At 52.1% G+C, this 21,341-nt stretch overlaps 1 protein-coding gene and 1 pseudogene across 1 annotated transcript; one reads left to right on the top strand and one right to left on the bottom strand.

Moving 5' to 3' along the window:
• The first annotated feature begins 202 nt into the window (after positions 1-202).
• CUNH16orf82 (chromosome unknown C16orf82 homolog) lies at positions 203-7,024 on the top strand. Its single transcript, XM_034988195.1, has 3 exons — positions 203-320; positions 1,364-1,524; positions 4,871-7,024. Exons 1-3 carry the CDS (start codon positions 203-205, stop codon positions 5,369-5,371), a joined length of 780 nt encoding a protein of 259 aa, XP_034844086.1. The 3' UTR covers positions 5,372-7,024.
• A 4,206-nt stretch (positions 7,025-11,230) lies between these two features.
• On the bottom strand, positions 11,231-20,637 carry LOC117999257 (annotated as a pseudogene).
• Between the last annotated feature and the right edge of the window lie 704 nt (positions 20,638-21,341).

The following is a 21,341-nucleotide window of genomic DNA, read 5'->3' as shown; positions in this document are numbered from 1 at the left end:
AAGTAGAAGGTTCCATGAGGTCGTGTGCTGGAAGCTCCAGGCAGACCCTGGCCTGACAGGTGTTTCCTGTCAGTCCTCAGGGCATCCCTCCCAGCAGTGCTATGACCAGTGTTGCTCCGTTTCCCAGGCCGGGAAGCTGGGGTTCAGAGAGGTTAGTTTGGTCACACGATGTCACCTGGATGGAGGACGCAGGATGTGACCCATGGCACGCCAGAGCCCCAAGATGGAGAGGGACAGTTACGCTATTCAGGGAGCCCTGTCCAGGCTACCCTCCCACCCACCCCCTCCCGCTGCGCCGGTGCTCCTGCCGACTCTCAATTGTGAGGTCCACCCAGGGAGGTACTTCTTCCTGGCTGTCTCTTGAGGGTCTCACAGGGCATTTCCCGCTTATTTCCTGTCAATTAATGTTTGTGGAAGATGCAATCCCCACCACCCATTTGGGGCATCATTAAGCACGGCTCCAAAGTGGGGAGGCTGAGGCTTGAACTCATGTTGATCTGACTTCTGAGCCCCTAAGCTCAGCCCCTCCTCTCGGCCATTCATGAGCTTCAGAAGGAAGCTGTGTCATTTCTAGAAGGCCAAATCGCCCCTGATCCAGAGGCTCCTGGACCCCACAAGCTGGCCTTGACCCCACTCTTCCTCTAAACCCCACATCCAGTCTGTCGTCGAGCCCTGCCTTCCACATACACCCTGGTTCCCAGCACTGCTGTCCAGCTCTCTTACCACTGTGTGGTCCAGGCCCTCCCCATTACTCCCGGGATTCCTATGCTAGCGCTAACTAGCTGCCGGCCCCATCTTCCCATCCCTAATGCCCCCACCCCCCGCCACGGCAGCCTGTTCTAACTCCAGTCCACTCATCACTGCTGAAAAGTCTGCAGCGGCTTCCAGCTCCCTGGAGCCACAGATCCCAGCCTCCCCATGGCTGCTTCTATGACCTCTCCTCCTGGTGCTAGGTGGCTCTGCCCAAGGGACAGTGGTCTGCAATGGTCACATGCACGTATGGACACGCACATCATATGTGCGCGTGCCCACGTCCTCCATCTCTGTCCTTGCGCCCTGCTCACGTTTATGATCACACAGCAAATACTTGTTTACATCTTTCCATCCATCCCTGAGGTCACAGCCCCTCCCAAGCCTGACGCAGGGCAGGCACTTAGCAAGTATTGGTGGGAGGGAAGCCCGAATAGGAGGTCAGGAAATATTTTTACACCTCCCTGAGTTCGAAGTGATCACAGTGTGTCATACCCAGAGAACTGATGCCCGACTTAGCCAGGGCTTCTGCTGGAATATTCAGGATAAATATTAGGATTAAGGGGAGGGGGCTATTTTCCGGGCTGGTGAAGCTCTTTCTCATCCCCATCAGGGTACTTGGATGCTGAGATCCTGAGGGTAGACGTCGGGGTGGGAAGGCAGTTCCGGGGGCCACTGCAGACCCTCTCAGAGAGGAAGCTCAACCCAGTGAAGTGCATTGGCGGGTGTGTGGGCACGGGGCACATTAGTGCGTGGGAGGCGGACTCTGCCATGGTAAGGAACAAGCCCCCGGCCGTGGCGGCCGAGCATAGAAATCACTGCTCACCGACAGTGCAAATGCATTTGGTGGCGGGCAGGGCTTCTCCACGCACACAGCCACTCAGGGACCCAGACTCCATCCACTGTGGGGCCTGCCGCGTGGCTTCCAAGGCCCCCGCAGAACGGAAGAAGTGAGGCGGCTGCACGGGAGAGGTTTCTATCCCCGGCCTGCCGCCCGTGCCCTAACGGCCCCACCTAGACGCAGCGGGTTAGACCTGTATTTCTCCTACGGGCCGAGGAGAGAACTGGGATGGTCTGGGGAACATGGAGCGTGGTCTGTCACATCAGGGAGGGACCGGTCTCCGGGACACACAGATCCTGGGATCTGTAGCCAGGTTTCCTGTCTGAGCCTTGCCTGGGACGCAGGCTGAGGTCTTGTGGGTGCCCGTCATCTGTATGAAGTATCTGAAAGTCATGAAGGAAAGGAAACCTGGAGAAAGAGGCTGGAATATGTGTGTAGGCCCTGGAGGGGTTTCGGGGTGGGGCAGACAGCAAGAAAGACTGGAAACCAGAGAGGCAGCTGGTACCCGGTCCCCAGAAAGAGAAAGGGCCCTGTGGGGAAGCACCACCCGCCCGCCCCCTTCTCCCCAGACGCACTGCGGCTCAGAAGGGTGCTGCTCTGTTTGGCCCTTGAGCACCTGCACCTCTGGGGGGGGGGGTCTCGAAACAGCACCCAGGCGGGGCAGCTCTGGTCTGACCCCTAGCCTGCGCAGGGACAAGGGCACCACCCTCAGGTGGCTTCAGGTGCAGGCAGGAATGAGAAGACTGGACGCAAAGAATAAAGAGCTCGCCTGAGATGTCTTCCTGAGACTTCAAGAACAACCTTCAGAAGGAGAGTGCTGGGCCAAGACACGGCCATTGACACGGCCTTGCCGTATGCACGGGCTACTACTGACTCTGGTTACATGAGCCAGAGAGTAGGGAAGGCTCTGGTCCCTGCGCAAACCCTCAGGTGTTCACTAGAGTCCTCTGGCCCATGTGTCCTGTGCCTGGGGCAGGTAGGATGGGGACAGGAGAGAATATGACTCCCAGTCGGCTCCCCATTAATCCCCAGCATTGGGGCACCTGCCCTGCTTTGTATTCATGCAGGGGCAGAGCCAGTCTTGAGCCCCAGCCTACCTGCCTGGAGCCCAACCATGCCTCTCTCCTGCCAGCCCCCTAAAGCTAGACCTGGTCCCCGCTTGTCACAATGGCTGAATCCCACCACACCGCCTCCTCTGGAGTCACTGCTTAGCCATTGTGTCTGTCCCTTCCCTCGTGGTCCCTAGCAGGGAATGTAAGGAAGGGACAGGGAGCCAGACAGCTATGAGAAGCCCCTCATATCCCAGAAGGATCAGAATTTCCACAGCAAAAGAGATGCCTCTGTGTACAGCAGAGGGAAGCTGAATGGCCCTGGGCAATGGGAAAGGAATTCGTAATAAAGATGACAGTGATAATTAGCACCAACGCACGACGCGCGGATGACTGCCAAGGGGCTGAGTGGCGCACTCTCCAAGGACTGCCTTCCTCCTCCCCACCCCCTGCATCCCAAACACAGCCAGCCAGCCCTCTCCAGACCCATACCATCAGGCCAAGCACCAGGGCCAGCTGTCTCCCAAATGCTAAGGCAAGAGTTGAGCTGAATCATTATGCTTCTTGATCTTAGGAGGATCGTGGATACCTTTAAGAATCTGACAAAGGCTGTGACTCCTTCCTGGTGGGAAAGCATATATGTAGCTCATCGCAAAGTCTACTACAATTTCAACAAATTCCCCCAGTCCTTAAAACCCACCTATGACCCCTTTAAGGGTCAATGAATTTTGTTTTAATTCAGTCATTCAGTGGAAATCTATTCAGTGTCCGCTAATAAGCGCCCCAGTGGGTGTTCTCATCCACAATACTACTTAGCCAGGATAGCCACAGAATCATCTACAAGCAGTGCATCTGGCTGAGCCTCGCCTCCTGGCACCCTAATTCTCAGTGCTGGCTGCACGTTCGAACCACCTGGAGAGTGGTTTAAAATTCTGATGCCAAAGCCTCACCCAGATCAATTAACTCAGAACCTCTGGAAGTGGGACCCTAGGGATGCCTAGGGGTGCAGCCAGGGGAGAGGACCACTGCCCTAGAAAATCCAAACATGTTTTTTAAAAAAGTTCCCTAGGAGGGGCGCCTGGGTGGCTCAGTCATTAAGCGTCTGCCTTCGGCTTAGGTCATGATCCCAGGGTCCTGGGGTCGAGCCCCGCATCGGGCTCCCTGCTCGGCAGGAAGCCTGCTTCTCCCTCTCCCACTCCCCCTGCTTGTGTTCCCTCTCTTGCTGTATCTCTCTCTGTCAAATAAATAAATAAAATATCTTTAAAAATAAATAAATAAAAAAGAAAAAGAAAAAGTTCCCTAGGTGGTTGGGATGCACACCCTAGAGCAGTTAATTCATTCATACATTCAGCAAATGCCTAATGAGCATCTACTATGTCCCAGGCAGTATGCTAGGCGTGGGGGGCACAGCAGAGAATAAGAGATCAAAATCTCAGCCCTCGCAAAGATGATATTCTAGCAGAGGGGATAGGCACTCAGTAACCAACACATAAAAAGACTTGCAAATTGTGTTTCGTGCCACAAGGCCCATATACTAGGAAGTGACACGAAGACTAATAGAGGGACCTTCTTGTAGAAGCCAGGGACACTTCCTGGGGGCCACTGGAGCTGAAGCTTGAAGGCCAAGGGGCTGAGGGAAGAGCATTCCAGGTGGTGGGAACAGCCGGTGCAAAGGCTCTGCAGGGGGTCAGAGCTCAGAATAAGAAAACAGCCAGTGCGACACCTCCTTGAAGTGAGGAAGGGGGAGGGTGTGACGTGGGACCAGGCTGAGAGAGAGGAGCCAGACCAGCCAGGCCCTTGGAGATCCAGCAAAGAATTTAGGATAAACTCATGACTGTCATATTGTCCCCAGGCCTCCCAGTGGTCTCGGAATGGCACAAGTGTCTCAGAAGAAGTGCCATCCTAAAGGAATACAGCTCGGAAGGGGCTCGGCTGGGATGCGCACCCAGGTCTCCTGACATGGCAAAGCAGAGGCCACAGGCCCTGCAGGAAGTGTCCCCAGGAAAGTGGGTCTCCCCACTCTCTGGCCCTAAGCCCCTTTTCTGCCCATGCCCAGCCCCAGCCACTAATGTAACTGGTGCAGGGAGAGCATTGTCCTTCCCACCCCTACCCCGCCTCATAAACCCCTCACCGTGGGAACCAGGCCAGCCAATCAGAACACTCCCCTTTGAAAGGCCACCCTATAAATTGAGCCTCCTCTCCCCAGACAAACCAGACCTACCATTCATAGGCCTCCCAGGGCCCCCTCCCCCTGGATAAACCAGATCAGTTGACCCCCACCTTCCTCGAGGGTAAAAACGGGGAGTCTGCTGCCTGGAATGTTCAGGGCCAAGCTCCAAGCCTCCCGGCCCCCAGCGTAGAGCCCCAGCCCCCCGCGGGGCCACACCATGACACAGGAGCAACTCAGGAGGAGCCCCTGAGAGTTTCGAGGGGTAACCTGGGAAACCCATGGAGCAGTGAGAGCGGGTTGCTGAGCCTGCGACAGTCCAGCCAGGGGAAATGCAAGGAAAGTGACACCAGCCTGTTGAGCAGCGGGTACGCGGGTGATGAGGAGAACAGTGAGGTCAGCCTGGTGGGCAACACTCCAATCTTAAGGTTGCCAAGAAGGCTCCACACCCAGGCAGGCAGCGCCCCGAGAAGCCAGCTGTGCACCATCTACGCGCCCAGCCAGATCAGGAGCCAGGTGGCCGGCCAAGCCCGCGGCAGCAGGCAGGCTGGAGGGGAAAAGTGAGGCCAGCCTGCCCAGCAGCGGCATCAGCAGCAGGGCCAGCAGCCTGACCAGCATGAGCTTCATCAGCCTGGGCAGCAGCGCCCTGAACTACCAGGTGAGTAGCGGGCTGCTCAGCTCTGCCCACAGCCTTCCCGCCAGCCAGGCCAGCAGCTGCCCAAACATCCCGGTAGACGGTAATGTGCAAAGTGGGGTGAAAAGTAACACCAGTCTTCAGGAGGACAAGTCTGGGGACAAGGCCAAAGCCGGCGACCAGGCCGCCAAGGGGGAGCAGCCCGCCCAGATGTGCATGCCTTTATGAGTCGGCTCGCCGGCCACCAGGTTCTTGAAAAATACAGATGTAACGGCCCAGCAAACCTAGACTTCACCCAGAGTAGTTATTGCCAGAGCAAATACCTTTAAAAAAGTATACGCTGACTGTGTTGGAAACTTGGATAGCCCCATTTGTAGCAACAACCATCAGCAGCAGGGTCGTGTGTAGCGAGAACTATGGGTGATGAGCACCATCTACACTGACAATCAGCAATCAACGGTGAGACCATCTCTACTGAGAACCACTGTTGAGAAGAACGGCTGTATAAAGACCCGCCGGTGCTGGGTTCACCTGCATCCACCTCCACTGGCCAAACCACTGTGAGCCCCAGTGATGAGCCAGCCCTAACAGGATCCATCACTGGCAAAACCATCTGTACTGAGAACCACCATGGTGGGGTCACCACTGCCAAAACCCATCAGTGGGGACAGCTGTGATCAGCAGCAAATACCAACTCTATTTAGAACCATCTGAAGTTAGAACCTCCCATGGAGAAACCATGTTAAGTGATGAACACCATCTACAACCAACACCAGTCATGATAAGCTCAAAAGAAGCAAGCACCAGTCTTGGCTGGGACTGTCCACATCGAGAGCCAGCTGAAGGAAACACCATCCATGGGGGACCACAGCCCTGGGGGAGCTGGATCTCTACCAAGCTCTGTAAGATGAGCTGCCCACAAGAGCCAGCAGCATCCAGAGAGGACGCTCACGATGGCTGTGTTCAAGGAGCCCCATCCCTGAAGAGCATCCTCCAAGTGAGCTTCTCCCTTTAATTTTAAGCACTGTTGCCAGGTAGTTCCAGCCCAGAATCTTGCCAGGAGCAAACGTTCCCCGATGCCCATCTCTGTCTCTACGTGCATCTCAGAGGAGGTAGAGACAAGGAGGCCAGAAATTGTCTTCGTTGAGATGGTAGGGACAGTGCTTCCTATGGCAAGACAATGCCATGATCAATGCTTAATGGTGACAGAAACCAAATCAGCCCAGAAGGGCTGGGATGAGACAGCTCTGCACCATTTAGTGAACGTCTCCTAGGTGGGTGGGAAGGCTGAGACCTCCATCTGCCCCTTCTCAGGACAATAAAGCCCTCCCCCGGGGGCTGACCACGCAGACCCTGGGGAGGTGTGTCCACTGAGGGGCGGAGGTCAGAACAGTCACGAAGACATCCACTAGGTTCCAGAAGGAAAGCGGAGGAGGCACCAAAGACAATAAAAGGTGTCTGGAGAGGCTGAAAGTGTGCATTTGTGTGTGTTCCCGCCGAGGTCACAGTGACAAATGCAAATACACCAAAGAACCGTGTTGAGAGGAGGGCTCAGCTGCCAATTCTGCTACCTCCAGGCTGGTGATCTGGGGCAAAATGCTTACGTTTTCTGGGCTCGGTTTCCTCATCTGGAAAATGGGAACAATAACCCCTATTTCATACATAGGTAGGATGGTTCTGTGAATTACGTGAAAATGTCTATGAATTACCTGGCAAGTAGTAGGTCCTAAATGTTTGCTTCCTCCCCTTTCCTCGCTTGTCTGTAAACGGGCAGAGTGGTTCCTGCCTTAGCTTCGCTCACAGCACACAAAGGATCATGACTAACACGGACGATGTACTCTTGACCAAAAAAAAAAAAAGAAACAAACAACAACAATAACAACCCCCCCCCAAAAAAAAAACCCCAAAAAAACAATGGAGCTATAGCATCTGCTTAGAAGTCAGGACGGATCAGCAGACGGCTTGATAGGTTTCAGGGTGAGTGGTTCTGGGTTTGAGGGCACAGCATGTCTGGACTGGTGGGGGCCCTTCCTCTCGAGCATGAGTGCCTTTGAGTACATTCTCCCCCACTTTGTCCAGGCGAAATCGCTCAGCAGGGGCAGAGCACCCATGACCCAGGCAGACCAGAGGAGCTCCCCGCCCCCAGCCCTGCCCAAGGGAGCCCTTGTCCGCAGGCAGGCCCTGGGGGAGGGGGATCTTCTGGGGAGGCTCTGGGGCTGCTTTCCCTCCCCACACCCCCATTGCTGCCTGGCTCTCCTGTCTCAGAGGAGGACAGAGGGTACACAGAGGCAAAGTTGTAAGCACAGCAACACTAGACAACTGCACCCCGGAGGCCACAGACTCCCTGGACACAGTGTGGCCAAAACGAGCTCACCCCCTTTCCTCGACCACCTCCTGCGTCCCTTCTCAGCAAATGACATCATCCCACCCCATTGTTCCAGCGGGGGCCCTTGTCACACTGGACCCTGCCCCTGCCTCAGCCCCATGTCCCATCAGTCCCTAACACCTCCCCTCCCTCACTGCCGCCCCCCTATTCCAGGCTGTCCTCTTCCCCCCAGACCAGTGGTTCCCAGCCCCCGCTGCACAGTAGAAGCACCTGGGAAACATTTACAAGATGCAGATGCCCAGGCACCAGTAGGGTTTAAAGTTCCCCGGGTGATGATCATGTTCTGCCCGGGCCAGGAAGCACCGCTGCCCTTGATCTGTTCCCCCTTAAACGCACTTTCATCCCCTGGGGTCTAAAATGGACACCCGCAGGGGCCAGAAAGCTACTACAAGGGAGTAGATACGGGGCTCGGCCCTACTGGAGGACATGCATCCCATCAAAGAAAAGCCAGAAATCCAGAATTCTATATGTAAGATCTCCTGATTTTTCAATGTGGGTCACAAATTCAAATTCTTTCCAAAAAGGGGGAGGATGGATGAAAATTTCTGAAGGCAGTCTCAGGACCACACATTCAAAGGCTTCTGCGTCTAAACAGAACGCAGTGATCTTTCTGAAACAAAAACCTGCTTATATTCCTTAACTGCTTAAAAACTTCTGAATCAGGGCGCCTGGGTGGCTCAGTCGGTAAAGTGGCTGCCTTCAGCTCAGGTCATGATCCCTGGGTCCTGGGATCGAGCCCCACGTCCGGCTCCCTGCTCAGTGGAGAGCCTGCTTCTCCCTCTCTCTCTGCCTGCCTCTCTGCCTACTTGTGCTTTCTCTCTGTGTGTCAAATAAATAAATAAAATCTTTAAAAAAAAAAAAAACTTCTGAATCTTCCCACTGTCCAAAGGATCTGACATGGTATTCAAGGCTCTTCAACAAACTGACCTAACTACGTTTTCCTCCCCTGGACTCCTGCTACTTCCTCCAAAACCTCCATATATACCACCTCAAACCTCTCATAATTCACATGCAGCAAAATGTTCCCTTTCTTGTGTACAGTTCTATGGATTTTTGACAAGCACGCACATAGATGGGTCAGGCATCCACCACCACACCCTGAATACCGAATAGTTTCATTGCGCCCCAAAAATCCCCCGTTGCCCCTTTTGGTCAGTTCCTCCCACCCCAGATCATTTCATCTGGGTGAATACCCACGGGTGGGACCACAGGCTGGGACATGTGTTTGGCTTCATAAGAACCCGCCCAGTCACTTTCCGAAGGTGGCTTTACTTTATAGTTGCCAGCACTTTGTCTTTGTCAGAGTTTGGATTTTTCATTTCACAAAGTCTCTGATCATTGTCTTAACAGTAAGAAGTCGTTTGTCTCAGTCTCCCATTATTAACTCTGTTTTACACATGGGGAAACTGAGGCACACCGAGGCCAACTCTGTGTGAGTGAGTGGTGGGGCTGGGATTTGAACCCAGGCGCTGTGGCCCCTGAGTCCATGATCTTAACCATTAACCTCTCTACCCTGCCCTCCCTGCTTTGGACATTTAGGGTCCTGACATACCCAGGCGACAGGCCGCCCCCAGACGCAGAGCCCCCAGCCAGTTCTTGTCTCGAGCCCCTTAAGTGTGGCACCTCCCACTGTATGTGTCTGCCTCCCTGAGGACAGGTGTCACTCCCCCAGCCCCCTCTGTATCTTCAATGCCACTTCCCCGTCAGTGGCAGCAATGGTTGCCGAATGAATGAATGAATGAATGAGAAACAGTGAGTGAAGGATGAATAGCTGAATCAGAAGAAAGAAGATGGATCCTCCAAGGCCTGTACTCCAGCGACTACATCCCACTGTCCAAAAACAAACGTGGCTCAGGATCCGAAAATTAAATACCTTTCGGCATGCACGCCTGAGCCCCGGGCACAGCTCCACACTTCTCTCATTGTCTGCCCAGCAGATCGGTCTCGGCTCAGCTCTCTCCCACCCCAGCACAGGGGACGCAGCAAGCAGTTGAAGCAAGGACCATTTTTCAAGCGGGTACAGTGATTTTTTCTTTCCTGTCCACTAGCTTGGCATTCGGGGTGCAGCGGGGTTGGAATGATGGGTTGGCTGCAGGCACTGGCTCCTGAATTATTAACTGGGCTGGGGAGAGAGTTGCTTACAAATGCTGTCCATCCAGCAGACCAGCGGCCCACGGACTTCAAAAAGGCCTGGAGCAGGGAGGCGGGAATGGGAGGGACTCAGCCGGTGGGCTCCACACTGACCAGATCTGAAGCCTCTCTTCCCGAGCGCTCCCTTGGCTTCCAGCCCCTGGCCCAGAAAAAGTTTATCTTTCTCGAGTTCTTCACACCATAGTGCCTGCTCTGCAGGAGTCAAGCACCTGACCTCTCCTCTTCTGTCCACGGCAAAACCGTGGGCAAAATGGATTGAGTCTAGTGATTAAGGTTTGCTCGGAGCCAGGAGCTTGGTGGGTAAGCCAGGCTCTTGGTCTGTGGCTCACTGTGGGCAGGGAGCAGAGTAGGGTGCCTGAGGTTGGGTCTCCAGAAGCAGAGCCTGAGATGAGGGTTCTTGTAAGATTTATGGAAAGGGCTTTCCAAAGAGAAGGGGCGTAAGGGACATGGGATGGGGCTGGAGACTTGCCTCAGGTGAACCCCATGGGGAGCTCTGGAGCATCTACTGCAGCTCCTAGTGGGTCTTACCATCAATCAAAGGGAAGCAGGCCCTTTGTACCCCCACACCCCAAGCGAACATAACCAGTGGAACAGCTCCAGTCCAAACGGGCAACTCCCCAGGGAAGGGAAAGCTGTGAACCACTAGGGGCCATGTGGGGCAGGTAGTCCAAACTGATATGTGGCTCTACAGAGTGATCAGGACCCCAGCTCCTCCAGATTTCCATTCCACCCTCCTTAGGATGAAGTCTGCATCCTCATGGTCCAAGGTGGCTGCCCAAGTTCCAACAACACATGTCCATCCAACACATCAAGGAGAGCAGGGGGAGGAAGGAGAGAAGAAAGGCTTGACCCTTCTTTTATAAGGAGACTCTCTAAAAGTCTCACACAACACAGCTACATGGAGCTATAAAGGAGGGGAGGAAATCCAGTCTTTATTCTAGGATGCAATGTGTAGGAATAAAAACTGGCTTTCTGTTACTAATAACGGAGGAAGGAACAGATACTAGTTAAATACTGCCCCCCAACCGTTCTCCCTTCAGATGCTAAAGGGACCTTTTAACCCTCTTTAAAAAAAAAAAAAAATCAGTCTTTTACTTAAAATCTTTGTAATAATTGGCAAAAATGACCCAAATGCTTAGCAACTCCTCCCATGGAGAGGAGGCGTCTACTTCTCCATCCCCTGAATCTGGGCACATCTCGTGATTTGTTCTGACCGACAGGAAGTGATGCTCTGCCCTTTGGGGTCTAGGCCTTAGGAGGTCTTGTGGCTTCTGTTCACACACTTCACACTCGGCAGCCATCCTGTGACCAAGAGGCCAAGACATGAGGAGAGAGGCCATCATGAACCAGCCAGCCCCACATGACCCATCAGCTGACCACGGACACATGAACAAGTCCACCTAAGATCAGCTGGGCCTGACCCAGACAGGAGGAGCCACCAGCTGAGCCCAGCACAAACTGCTACCCTCCAGGCTCCCAAGCTAAAGAAGACGAGGTTGTTTTAAGTCACTATGTTTGGGGATAGTTTGTTCCATGGCCAAAGCTAACTGATAATGCTCTGATGACCTTCCCTTACTCTCAGGATAAAGAACAAAATTCCCACCACCAGCAGCAAGGGTCTGGCCTTTGCTCACCACTCCAGCCTCATCACAAACCACTTTCCTCTCTGTGGGGCCTTCACTTCTGCAGACCCACTGACCCAGTACCTTGGCAGCAGCAACTCCTCTATCTAGAATATGCTTTGCCCCTTCACCTGGTCACTGCCTACTCTTTCTTGCAGAGCTCAGCTCACCTGTCACTTCCCTGCTCCCACCACCTGATCCAATCGCCCCAGAACACACTCTCGGGCCACCACGTCCCTCTCTTTCACAGCACTTTCACGGCTGGTCGTCACTTGATACTTCCTTGTGTGGTTCTCGGAATAAAATCTGCCTCGCCCATAAGTCTTCAACTCCACAGGAGCAGGGACTGGGTCTATTTTGCTCACAGTTGTGTCCCTGGAGTTTAGAACAATGCCTTTTCGTAATGGGTGTGTCACTGTGTCACCAGCATCTAGAAGCCTGCCTTGCATACAGTAGGTGCTCAATATATACTTTGGAATGGATGTGTTGAATCTGAGCATTGCAAAGGAAACTGGTCAAACCTCGACTGTAACGTTAGTTCTCAAAATATGAAAGGTGACAAAATGGGAGCCTACAGAGGCTGAAAGTGGCACACACACACACACACACACACAACCATCAAGTTTGTCAAGGTCATAAATGTGAGCGTTGACAGACATCCCTCTTGGGCTCATCTGAGGCTCACCTCAATGGATATCAGTTGTAGTCTGTGAAAGCTGATGAAAATCCTTCCCTTACGTATCACGTTAACCTCAGTGTGGGCACAGGATGGCCTCAAGCTAATCCTAGAATTCACAGTGGTTTCGAGGACAGACTCTGGGTTCAGAATCTCTGGGCATGCGTCTTGGTTCTGACAAACACTAGCTCATTTAGTGATGACTAGAGTCATCATCTGTAAAATGGGGATGAAAGAAGTCCCTCCAAGGGTTGTTGAAAAGAGTACACTCCTCTGTATAAAGCCCCGTGGGGCCCAGCGCACATAATAGGCCCTCAATAAATGACGGTTAGCATTGCAATGAGCCTGAGGGTGGACATGACTCTCCTCACGAGCAGCTCACCGCTCAGGCTATGTTTCTGTTACTTGTCTTCTATCCCCCCGCCCCAGCCCCAGCTCCTGGCTCAGCGCCCGGCACAAGGTGGGTGGTGACGAATGGTTGCTGAAGGAAGACATGAGAAACTGAAGAGGAATGAATGAATGAACTCATTCGGCATTCACAAGCTAAGGCATTCGCTAGGCAGCGGGGAAGCAAGTCAGAATAAGGCACCACTTTGGCCCGCAAGTTGCTCTGCACTGGGACCAGAAATTAGAAGTGCCAGCCCACAGATTTCACTTGAAAGACCCAAACTGCTGGCTACCTGAGAGCTGGCAGCCCTGGCCCCCATTCCCACCTGCCAGCAAGCAGCAGGACCTGACCTCCCCTGCTCCAAACTCACTGTTGGCTTGGCCCACAGGCCTTTGAGTTTACAAGCCTGGGCAAACAGTGCAGAGGATGGAGCCCAGGAGGCCAGGGGCCTCACTCAGCCCGCAGCCTGCTGCCCAGGGGAGACAAAAAGGCAGGGCATGGGCTCTTTTCCCACATAGGACCATGCAGGTGACAATGGGCAGGTCAGTCCCCTTCTCTGGCTTTAGTTTGCCCCCAAGGTACATGAAGGGGCTCTAGCAGATCAATGGCTTTTATGCATTTTTTTTTTAAAGTACTTAAAACCATCCCTGCACCCCCACCCCAAATGAAAGTAGACACACACATGGGTATGAGCAGAGCTAGTTGGGAGAGGGCTGGGCAGTGGGGCAGGGCTCGAGCCAGTCAGACCCCCACTCCCCACATTTGTCCCCTTCTTGGGGCCTCTGGCCACAGGAATCTGGGAAGAACAATAGGAAAATGGTTCTGACATTTGGAATTCTGGAACCACATCTCACCTGTCCTCCCAGGCTCAAACCCACCAGTACCAGGCCAGGCGAGGAACAGGCGTGAGGGCAGTGGGAGCCGGATTTACTACTACTAGTCAAAGCATCTTAGACCCTTTCAACCAGACCCACTTGGTGTACATAACAAGGATTTTTTATTTCCATCAAGAAATCTGTGCTCTCCCATTTGTCTTGAAATATGTGGCCCTCTTTGTTATCTTTCGTTTTTCTGTGTTTGATGGAGATGTGGATCTCAAGAAATAGTTTACATTCTTCCACATTTTGTAGAAGGAAGCCAGCATTGCAACTGGCAGAGATAATGGGAGAGAGTGGCTGCCATCAGCCTCAGGACAGGGAGGTGATAGGGAAGAGCGGGGACTGTCCACAGGGTAGCCAGTGCCTGCTTTGAAGGAAGGGGATACCAGGGTGGCCATATCTGCTATTTCTAGAAAATCAGAATCCCAGACTTTTTAGGAGAAATCTCCTGATTTTTATTTTTTTTTATTTATTTATTTATTTATTTATTTATTTATTTTTGGAAATCTCCTGATTTTTAAATAGTGGTTATTTCTCATTTTTCCCCCAAACAAAACACTCCTGCAACAAAACATATCCACAGGTCCGGATTTACCCCCGGAGCCACCAGTTTGAGCCTTCCACTCTAAGTCTAGCCTAGGAAGCCAGTTCTCCTTGGGGACGGGCTGCCTTCCTACCTTGAACTTGGTAAGATCAAGTTTGAGCTGACAACTCGGCAATGGAGGGGTGGGGGGTTCTTGGGAACCCCACACAAACTCCCTCCCGCCTGCCACAGAGAACAGATGTAATGTATGAACTGAGACAAGAACGCAGCTTGAGACTGGATGGACCATCGAAAGAGGAAGAACAATTTTTTCAAAAATAGTGACAGGCAATCTGTTTAACGAGGCTGAGAAGGGTTTAAACCAACACCCTGAGGGTTTACACCAGAACAGAGGAACCACCAAGTGCTCCACACACCAGTGCCAGGATCTTTCTAAAACAAATCAATCGAGTTTCCAGCACCCTACTTACACCTTTGCTGGCTCCCCATTGCCCTCAGAGTAAAGTCCAAAGGCAAGTGCCTTAACTTAACCTTAATGCCTTACAGGATCCAGCCTCTTCTCCGGGCCCCTCCCCCACCTTCCCCGTGTCCCCTTGCTGTCCCCACAAAAGGACTTTTCCTTCTTTCTCTACTGGAGCTTTTTACAAATTTTCTCTCTAACCTGGAACACCCTCCTCCTGCCCTTCTTTTCCTGCCCAACTCTCTCCATAGGACTCAGTTCACGTGTTACCTCCCCCAGAAAGCCTTCCCTGATCACACCTCAGGCTGAATTTAGGTGTCACTCCTGCACCCACTACCCTCTGCTTCACTCCATCTTTGTCCAAGTCACTGTGAATTGTAATTATGCACGGGGGACACAAAATCTCCCATGCTTAGTGTGGAGTAGGCACACAGCAAATGTGTGAAAGAAGGAGGGAGATCTGAAATGAAATAGACCCCATCCTACAAATGCTTTGGGGTATAGATCTCCCTGGGAATGGAGGTCTCAGTGGGTACTTAAAGTCCTTTCCATCACTTCGACCTCAAAGAATCAGAGTCTGGTTCAAAGTTGGCAGGACTGCTACTCAGAGAGGGACAGAATTCATCAGCGGTCACACAGCAACATGGGGGCAAAACCGCAATGAAAATTCAAATCAGAACTCTGCTGTGTTGTTGGCTTTTATTTACTTCCCCAGATGCCCCTTCCTCCCCCACACCCCGTCCTCCAAGGGCTGGAGGGGCGGGGGGAGTCAGGTGATGGAGTCAGTGGCAGGGGTGGGGAGAACAGACACAGAAAGTATTTTCTCTTCTAGGTCTTCACGGGCATTAGCTCTGTGAATTATTCATCAGAAAATCTGCTTGAGGTAGTGTCTTAGTCTTAATTTTCAATTCCCCTAATGCTGGCCAATTCTGTGCTGAAAACCTCTCAATTATTAATGTTTCTAAAACAATATTTGTTTTCGCTGCATCAAGCAACAACCAAGTTCTCCTAGCGAGTGATCCTGCCCCCAAAATTCCCACAGAGAGGTTTGCCTTGCTGAGGAAGCATTTCAGAGGGGTCAGGGGTATGTCGGGGTTCAGCAACCAGACTGAGACCATTAAGCCATGCAGAGACAGGTATCAGGAACTCCCTGGACAAAAGAAACTATAAAAATAGCAAAAACGATTACTATGTATTGGCATCTTACGTGTCAAGGGTAAAGCTAAACAAACAAACAAAAGCTTTACTTTTACTTATTTAACCCGTGGTTTGCTTTTGAAATTCAAATAACTCCTTTAAACTGAAAACAAGTCTTAAAACTGCATTTAGAGTCAAACCCCTTTTGTTCTAAAAATCCTAAGGAGTATTTCTAGGTGAGGCGGAAGTATTTCTAGATTAACAAGACTAGATCTGACTTGGACTGGATTCTTGTAGAGAATGGAGGGAAAAAATGGCTATTTATGGAAAATGGTCTCTGCATAGGTACTCAGAGGCACACACTCGTGACAGAAGATTCTTCAGTACATGCTGGCATCTTAGAAGGAGTTCTCAGAGAGCTTAGCTTTATTTTCTGCAATCTGTTGCTCTCCGACAAGGGGCCGTCCACAGGCATACCGAGTGTGACCGCAGGGGAGGGTGGAGTTGCTTCTGTAAAGAAGTTTGGGGACCTCAGTGCAAAAGTTAGCAGAACTTGGCTCACTCATCTCTAGGGCGACAGCCTCCTCCTATCAACATCACTCGTTTGCCACAGCTTTATATTTCTACTACCAAGTTTCTGGCCTTGGAGAAAAGCTCACTCCATCTTTTGCACAAGAAGTGACACCAGGGTCCCCAGAATGGCTGAGATCTCAGCGTATACGATGCACATTCGCCAGAAGACATCTTTTCTCCACAGCTTCACTCGAATTCGGGAATTCCAAGTTCAACATGTAAATCCATTAACTTCATGTCATTGTCTGAAACCTTTTCTTGATTTGGAGCTTCCAATACCAGTGCCAAGGTGTCTGCACCAGCTTCGGCCCTCGGCCTAACGATGTCTTCATTGCCGGCACAGTTTCCTACATTGGACACGCTGGTGGGGTTCACTCCCGCGGTCAAGTCACAGTCACAGCCAGATGCGTGGAAACCTTGGGAGTGCACCTTGGAACATGGTGGCCGAGTCACCAGGCTGAGGCGACGGGTGGAGGGAAGGAGGAAGGGGTAGCCGGCTTAGATGTCACAGGATGACAGCGAGCCTGTGACCCGGGAAGATCACAACCTACTTAGGTAACTTACAAAAACTCCCCGCGGTAAGACTCATCAGCCCCATTTTACAGATAAGGAAACAGACTCAGAGAGGCCCAATCTTTGCCTGTGGTTCCTCAGCTCATCACTGAGGAGAATAGGATTTGGACCCAAGTCTATGTGACTTCATAGTCAGTACATTTTCCCCCTTTACACTACAGTGCCATCTGGGATTTTAGTTGCATCCAAGGAAGAACTGTCTGGAAGTATATGATGTTACTCTCAAAGAGCACTTGGAACAAGGCATGGCTGGAAGGGAGATATGAATGGGAGGAAATTCTGAATGGAGGGCATCTCTAGAGTCCCCGTGAGGGGCTGCTCTCCTCTGTTGTAACACAACCTATGCCGCCCAAGGTCTTGGGGTGGGGGGCGGGGCACACAAACTCTGCAAACAGTGACAAAGGCATTTGTGTCCCACCTTTAACACTCAGACGTCCGTCAGACGTCCGTCCGGAGCCTGGCAGAACAGAGGCTTCAGAGTCAGACCAGCCTGGGAGGGCGTCCCCCACTGAGCCACCTCTGAGCCAGGCCCTTACCCTCTCTGTGCCTCACCTCCCCACATCTGTGCAACAGGGTAACACCAGCCCCTGCCTCACAGGCTCGCGTGTAACACATCTGAGATGATGCCCATTTGGGGGCCTGACACACAACAAGACACCGATAAATGCTAGCCTCCCTCCCCCTACCTCTACCCCTCCCCCGAGCAAGAGGCCGACATTTTCAAAAAGACATGCTAAGAACAAGGGGGAAAGACAGAAAGGAGGCAAATACGTTGAGCAAATACGTTGCAAGGGGGAAAATCCACCCCATGAGCTGGGGCAGCAGGAGAGGTGACAAAGGAGTAGCTTACTGAGGACAGAGGGGTCTGTCACAGGTTGGGGCACAGCATGGGGGCCAGCGAAGGACGGTTCTCTCGGCGCCTGCTTCTTCTTGGCACTCGGATGTCTCACTGTCCTGTCCCCTCCTGTGTCTGCTTCCCTCTCCCTCCGCGGACTGGCTTTCTGGCTTCTCCGCAGGGAGACCACCGCCTCTTAGCTCCCTGGTTTGAAGGCCTTCTGCAAGTGCTCCGCAGCCTCATGAACATCTTGGAGTCTCACTTCCCAATTCTGATTGGCCCAGGTTACAGTCAGGTATACACGCTGGGCCAATCAGATGGAAGGTGGTGGGTCGCCGGGTAAAAAGACTGCAGCTGGGCCCCACGTCATCACAGGGATGCAATCTAAAACCACACCAGGGGCACTGGGGTGGCTCAGGGAGTTAAGCACCGAACTCTTTTTTTTTTTTTTTTTTTAAGATTTTATTTATTTATTTGAGAGAGAGAGAATGAGAGACAGAGAGCATGAGAGGGAGGAGGGTCAGAGGGAGAAGCAGACTCCCTGCCGAGCAGGGAGCCCGTGCGGGACTTGATCCCGGCCCTCCAGGATCATGACCTGAGCCGAAGGCAGTCGCTTAACCAACTGAGCCATCCAGGCGCCCTAAGCACGGAACTCTTGATTTTGGCCCAGGTCATGATCTCAGGGTTGTGAGATTGAGCCCCGCATGGAGCCTGCTTGAGAGTCTCTCTCTCTCTCCCCCTCTCCCTCTGCCCCTCCCCTGCTCTCGCTCTCTCTCTAAAAAATACATTAAAAAATTAAACCACACCAGGAATCCTACATCCCCACCAGAATGGCTAAAATTAAAGGCCTGATCATACCAGACGGTGGCAAGGCTGTGCAGCAATGGGAGCTCTCATCCTCCGCTGGTGGGAGTGTGAAATGGTGCAACCACTTTGGGAAACTGCCCTATCTCCCAAAGCTAAATGGACCCCTGCCCCTTGACCTAGCAATTTCACTGCTGGGTATACATCCAAGACAAATGATTGCTTCTGTCCACCTAAAGGAATATGTGAAATGTTCATAGCAACCCCAAACCGCAAACAACTCAAATCTCCATCAGCAGTAAGATGGGTAAATTTGTGGTATATTCATGCAATGGATTATTGCTAAGCCGCAGCAGAAGAACGAACTACCTCCACCCACAACGTAGATGGATCTCACAAGTATAACATTTAGCGAAAGAAGCCATACCCCAAACAGCACACACTATACGATTCCATTTAACAGAAAATGTACCAGTGTGATGAGGACTATAATATGGATTATCTTTGGGGAGTAACAGCTGGGAGAGGGCACAAGGGAGCCCTTTGGGATATTACAAAAATGTTCTATATCTTATTCCTTGGTGGTGGTTACATAAAAAAATCATCAAGCTGATGAATACTTAAGATTTGTGCCGTTTACTATATCTAAATGATTCCTCAATAAGAAAAGAGAGAAAAGCTTACGGCCATATCATATGGAATATAGAGTCAACTACATAACCACACAATCACCTTTGTCTGGAATAGATGGAATAAACAGACACATATCATGTGTATTTATTTTATATATCTTACGCATTATATACACATTATATGCATATATGTATTTTATTCACATATATGTATACAAGGAAACGTGAAGAGAGAGAGAGAACAAATCTGAATTGTATTTTCAGAATGTATTCAGTCTAGGAAGAGCAGATTGGAGGAAGACTGGGATGGAGGCAGGGAGGCCTGTGAAGAGGCTGATCTAGCTGTCCAAGCAGGGGATGGTGGTGGCTGGCCACTGGAATGGACACAGAGAAAGAGACTTGAGGGCAGCCAACAGGGCGTGATGATGGACTGGGTAATGAGAAGGTAAGGGAAGAAGCTGTATCAGGGAAACCCCCGTGTTTCTGGCTTGGGCAGCTGGGTAGGGGACGATGGATGAGGAAGGCTGGAGGCAGGGAGGATGGCAGACTCCGTCTCAGACAGGATGAGTTGTCAGGGGAGCACCCAATGGAGTTGTCAGAAACCATGGCAGCCCACTGTGCTAGATGGGGGTCCCTGGAAAATGACTGGGAGGTACAGCTCAGTGAGGTGGGTGGGGTGCTCTGGCGAGACGCACCAGAAGGAAGTGAGGAAGACAGGATTTGGTAGTGTGATTGCAAGTGAGGCTGCCTTCTGCCCCACCCTGAGCTCTGGAGCCAAATGGCTCCTCAGAGTTGCCCGGAATTGAGACAAAGAGACCAGATTTTCACGCCCCCCAGCCAGCCAAGTACTGGCCCTGGCTGCCTCTAGGAGGGGCATCTGCTTGGAGGCCCAGGGCAGCTGTATAGCCCCAGAAGCTGAGGGCATCAGCCCTGAAGAATGATCTAGGTGAAGTCCCTGCCCCCTTTCCAATGTGTGTCCAGTTGCAGCTCCAAGGAAGTCTGCAGCCCATGACCATGACTGTCACGCGCCCTGGCTCTCATTCCCTCCCCTGCATCCCACAGGCACCGACCCTCTGGCATGCCCCCTGCGTCCCAGCCCTGCCCGCTGTGCCCGTGGAGCAGCTCCTTCTAATCTCTTTTTTATAAAGAGAGCTGGTTTTTCCTCTGATGCAAATACTCAAAGCAATTAGAGCTGCTTGGCACCACCATTCTTGTTCGATGGCCAATGTCGGGGGCATTGGAGGCGATCTCCTCACCACCAGGGCCACCGAAACACACTCAGGGGCCCCTGGGGTCAGGGGCTATCTCCGAAGGGCTGGACAAGTTCACTCCTGCGAGGATCTCTCACCCTTCATATCTGATTCATTAGCAAACCCTACTGGATCTACCTCCAAGGTCCATCCAAGATGCCATTTCTCGCAGCCTCCTCTCCCACCCTGGTCCAAGCCACTGTGTCTGTCAGCTGACTCACTGCAGCGGCCCCTCTGGTCTCCATGCTTCCAGCCAACTCTGGCCCCTCGATGGTGTCTTCTCGCATGGCAGCCAGACTGAGGTGTTAAACCCCTCTGCTACATTCCCCCTCTGCTCAAACTCCTACTTTGCCTTCCACCTCTCTGATAAAAAGTCCATACAGCGGCCTTTCCAAGCTCATTTCTACTTCCCTTCTGCTTGCTCGTTGTGCTCTGTCACATTCGCCTCCCCAGGCACACTCCTACCTCAGGGCCTTTGCACTTGCTGGTCCCCCACCCTGCGATACTTTTTATACCCTTGCTTCCTTCAGCTCTCCACACAAATATCACCTTCTCAAGGAGGCCCTCCCTGACCATTCTATTTTTTTTAATATTTTATTTTTAAGTAACCTCTACCCCCAACGTGGGGCTTGAACTCACAACCCCAAGATCAAGAGTCGCACGCTCCACTGACTGAGTCAGTCAGGCACCTCAGTGACCACTCTGTTTTGAATTTACAGCCTCTCACCACTTCTCCCATCCCTTAGCCCTGGCTCAGTTTCCCCTCTTCATGACATTGTTGTCTTTCCCACTAACTCCACAGGGGCAGAGATTTAGGGGTTTTGTTCAGCGACTAGAATGCTACCCCATGCTTATTAGTGGGAGAGCTCAATACGTGTTGATTCCATGATTTAAGAAATGAGTAACAGGTCATGCTCAGCCCTTGTCTCAGTCTCCAGCTCAGGCTGCCATAACAAAATACCATAGACCGGCGGGCTTCAATGCGGAAACA

The sequence above is a fragment of the Mirounga leonina genome, unplaced genomic scaffold (genome assembly GCF_011800145.1).
Source record: "Mirounga leonina isolate KUSES-001 unplaced genomic scaffold, KU_Mleo_1.0 Mir_454, whole genome shotgun sequence".
Taxonomy (NCBI): Eukaryota; Metazoa; Chordata; class Mammalia; order Carnivora; family Phocidae; genus Mirounga; species Mirounga leonina.
Note: the sequence above shows the minus strand (reverse complement) of the source record. Positions and strands in the feature narration are given on the sequence as shown.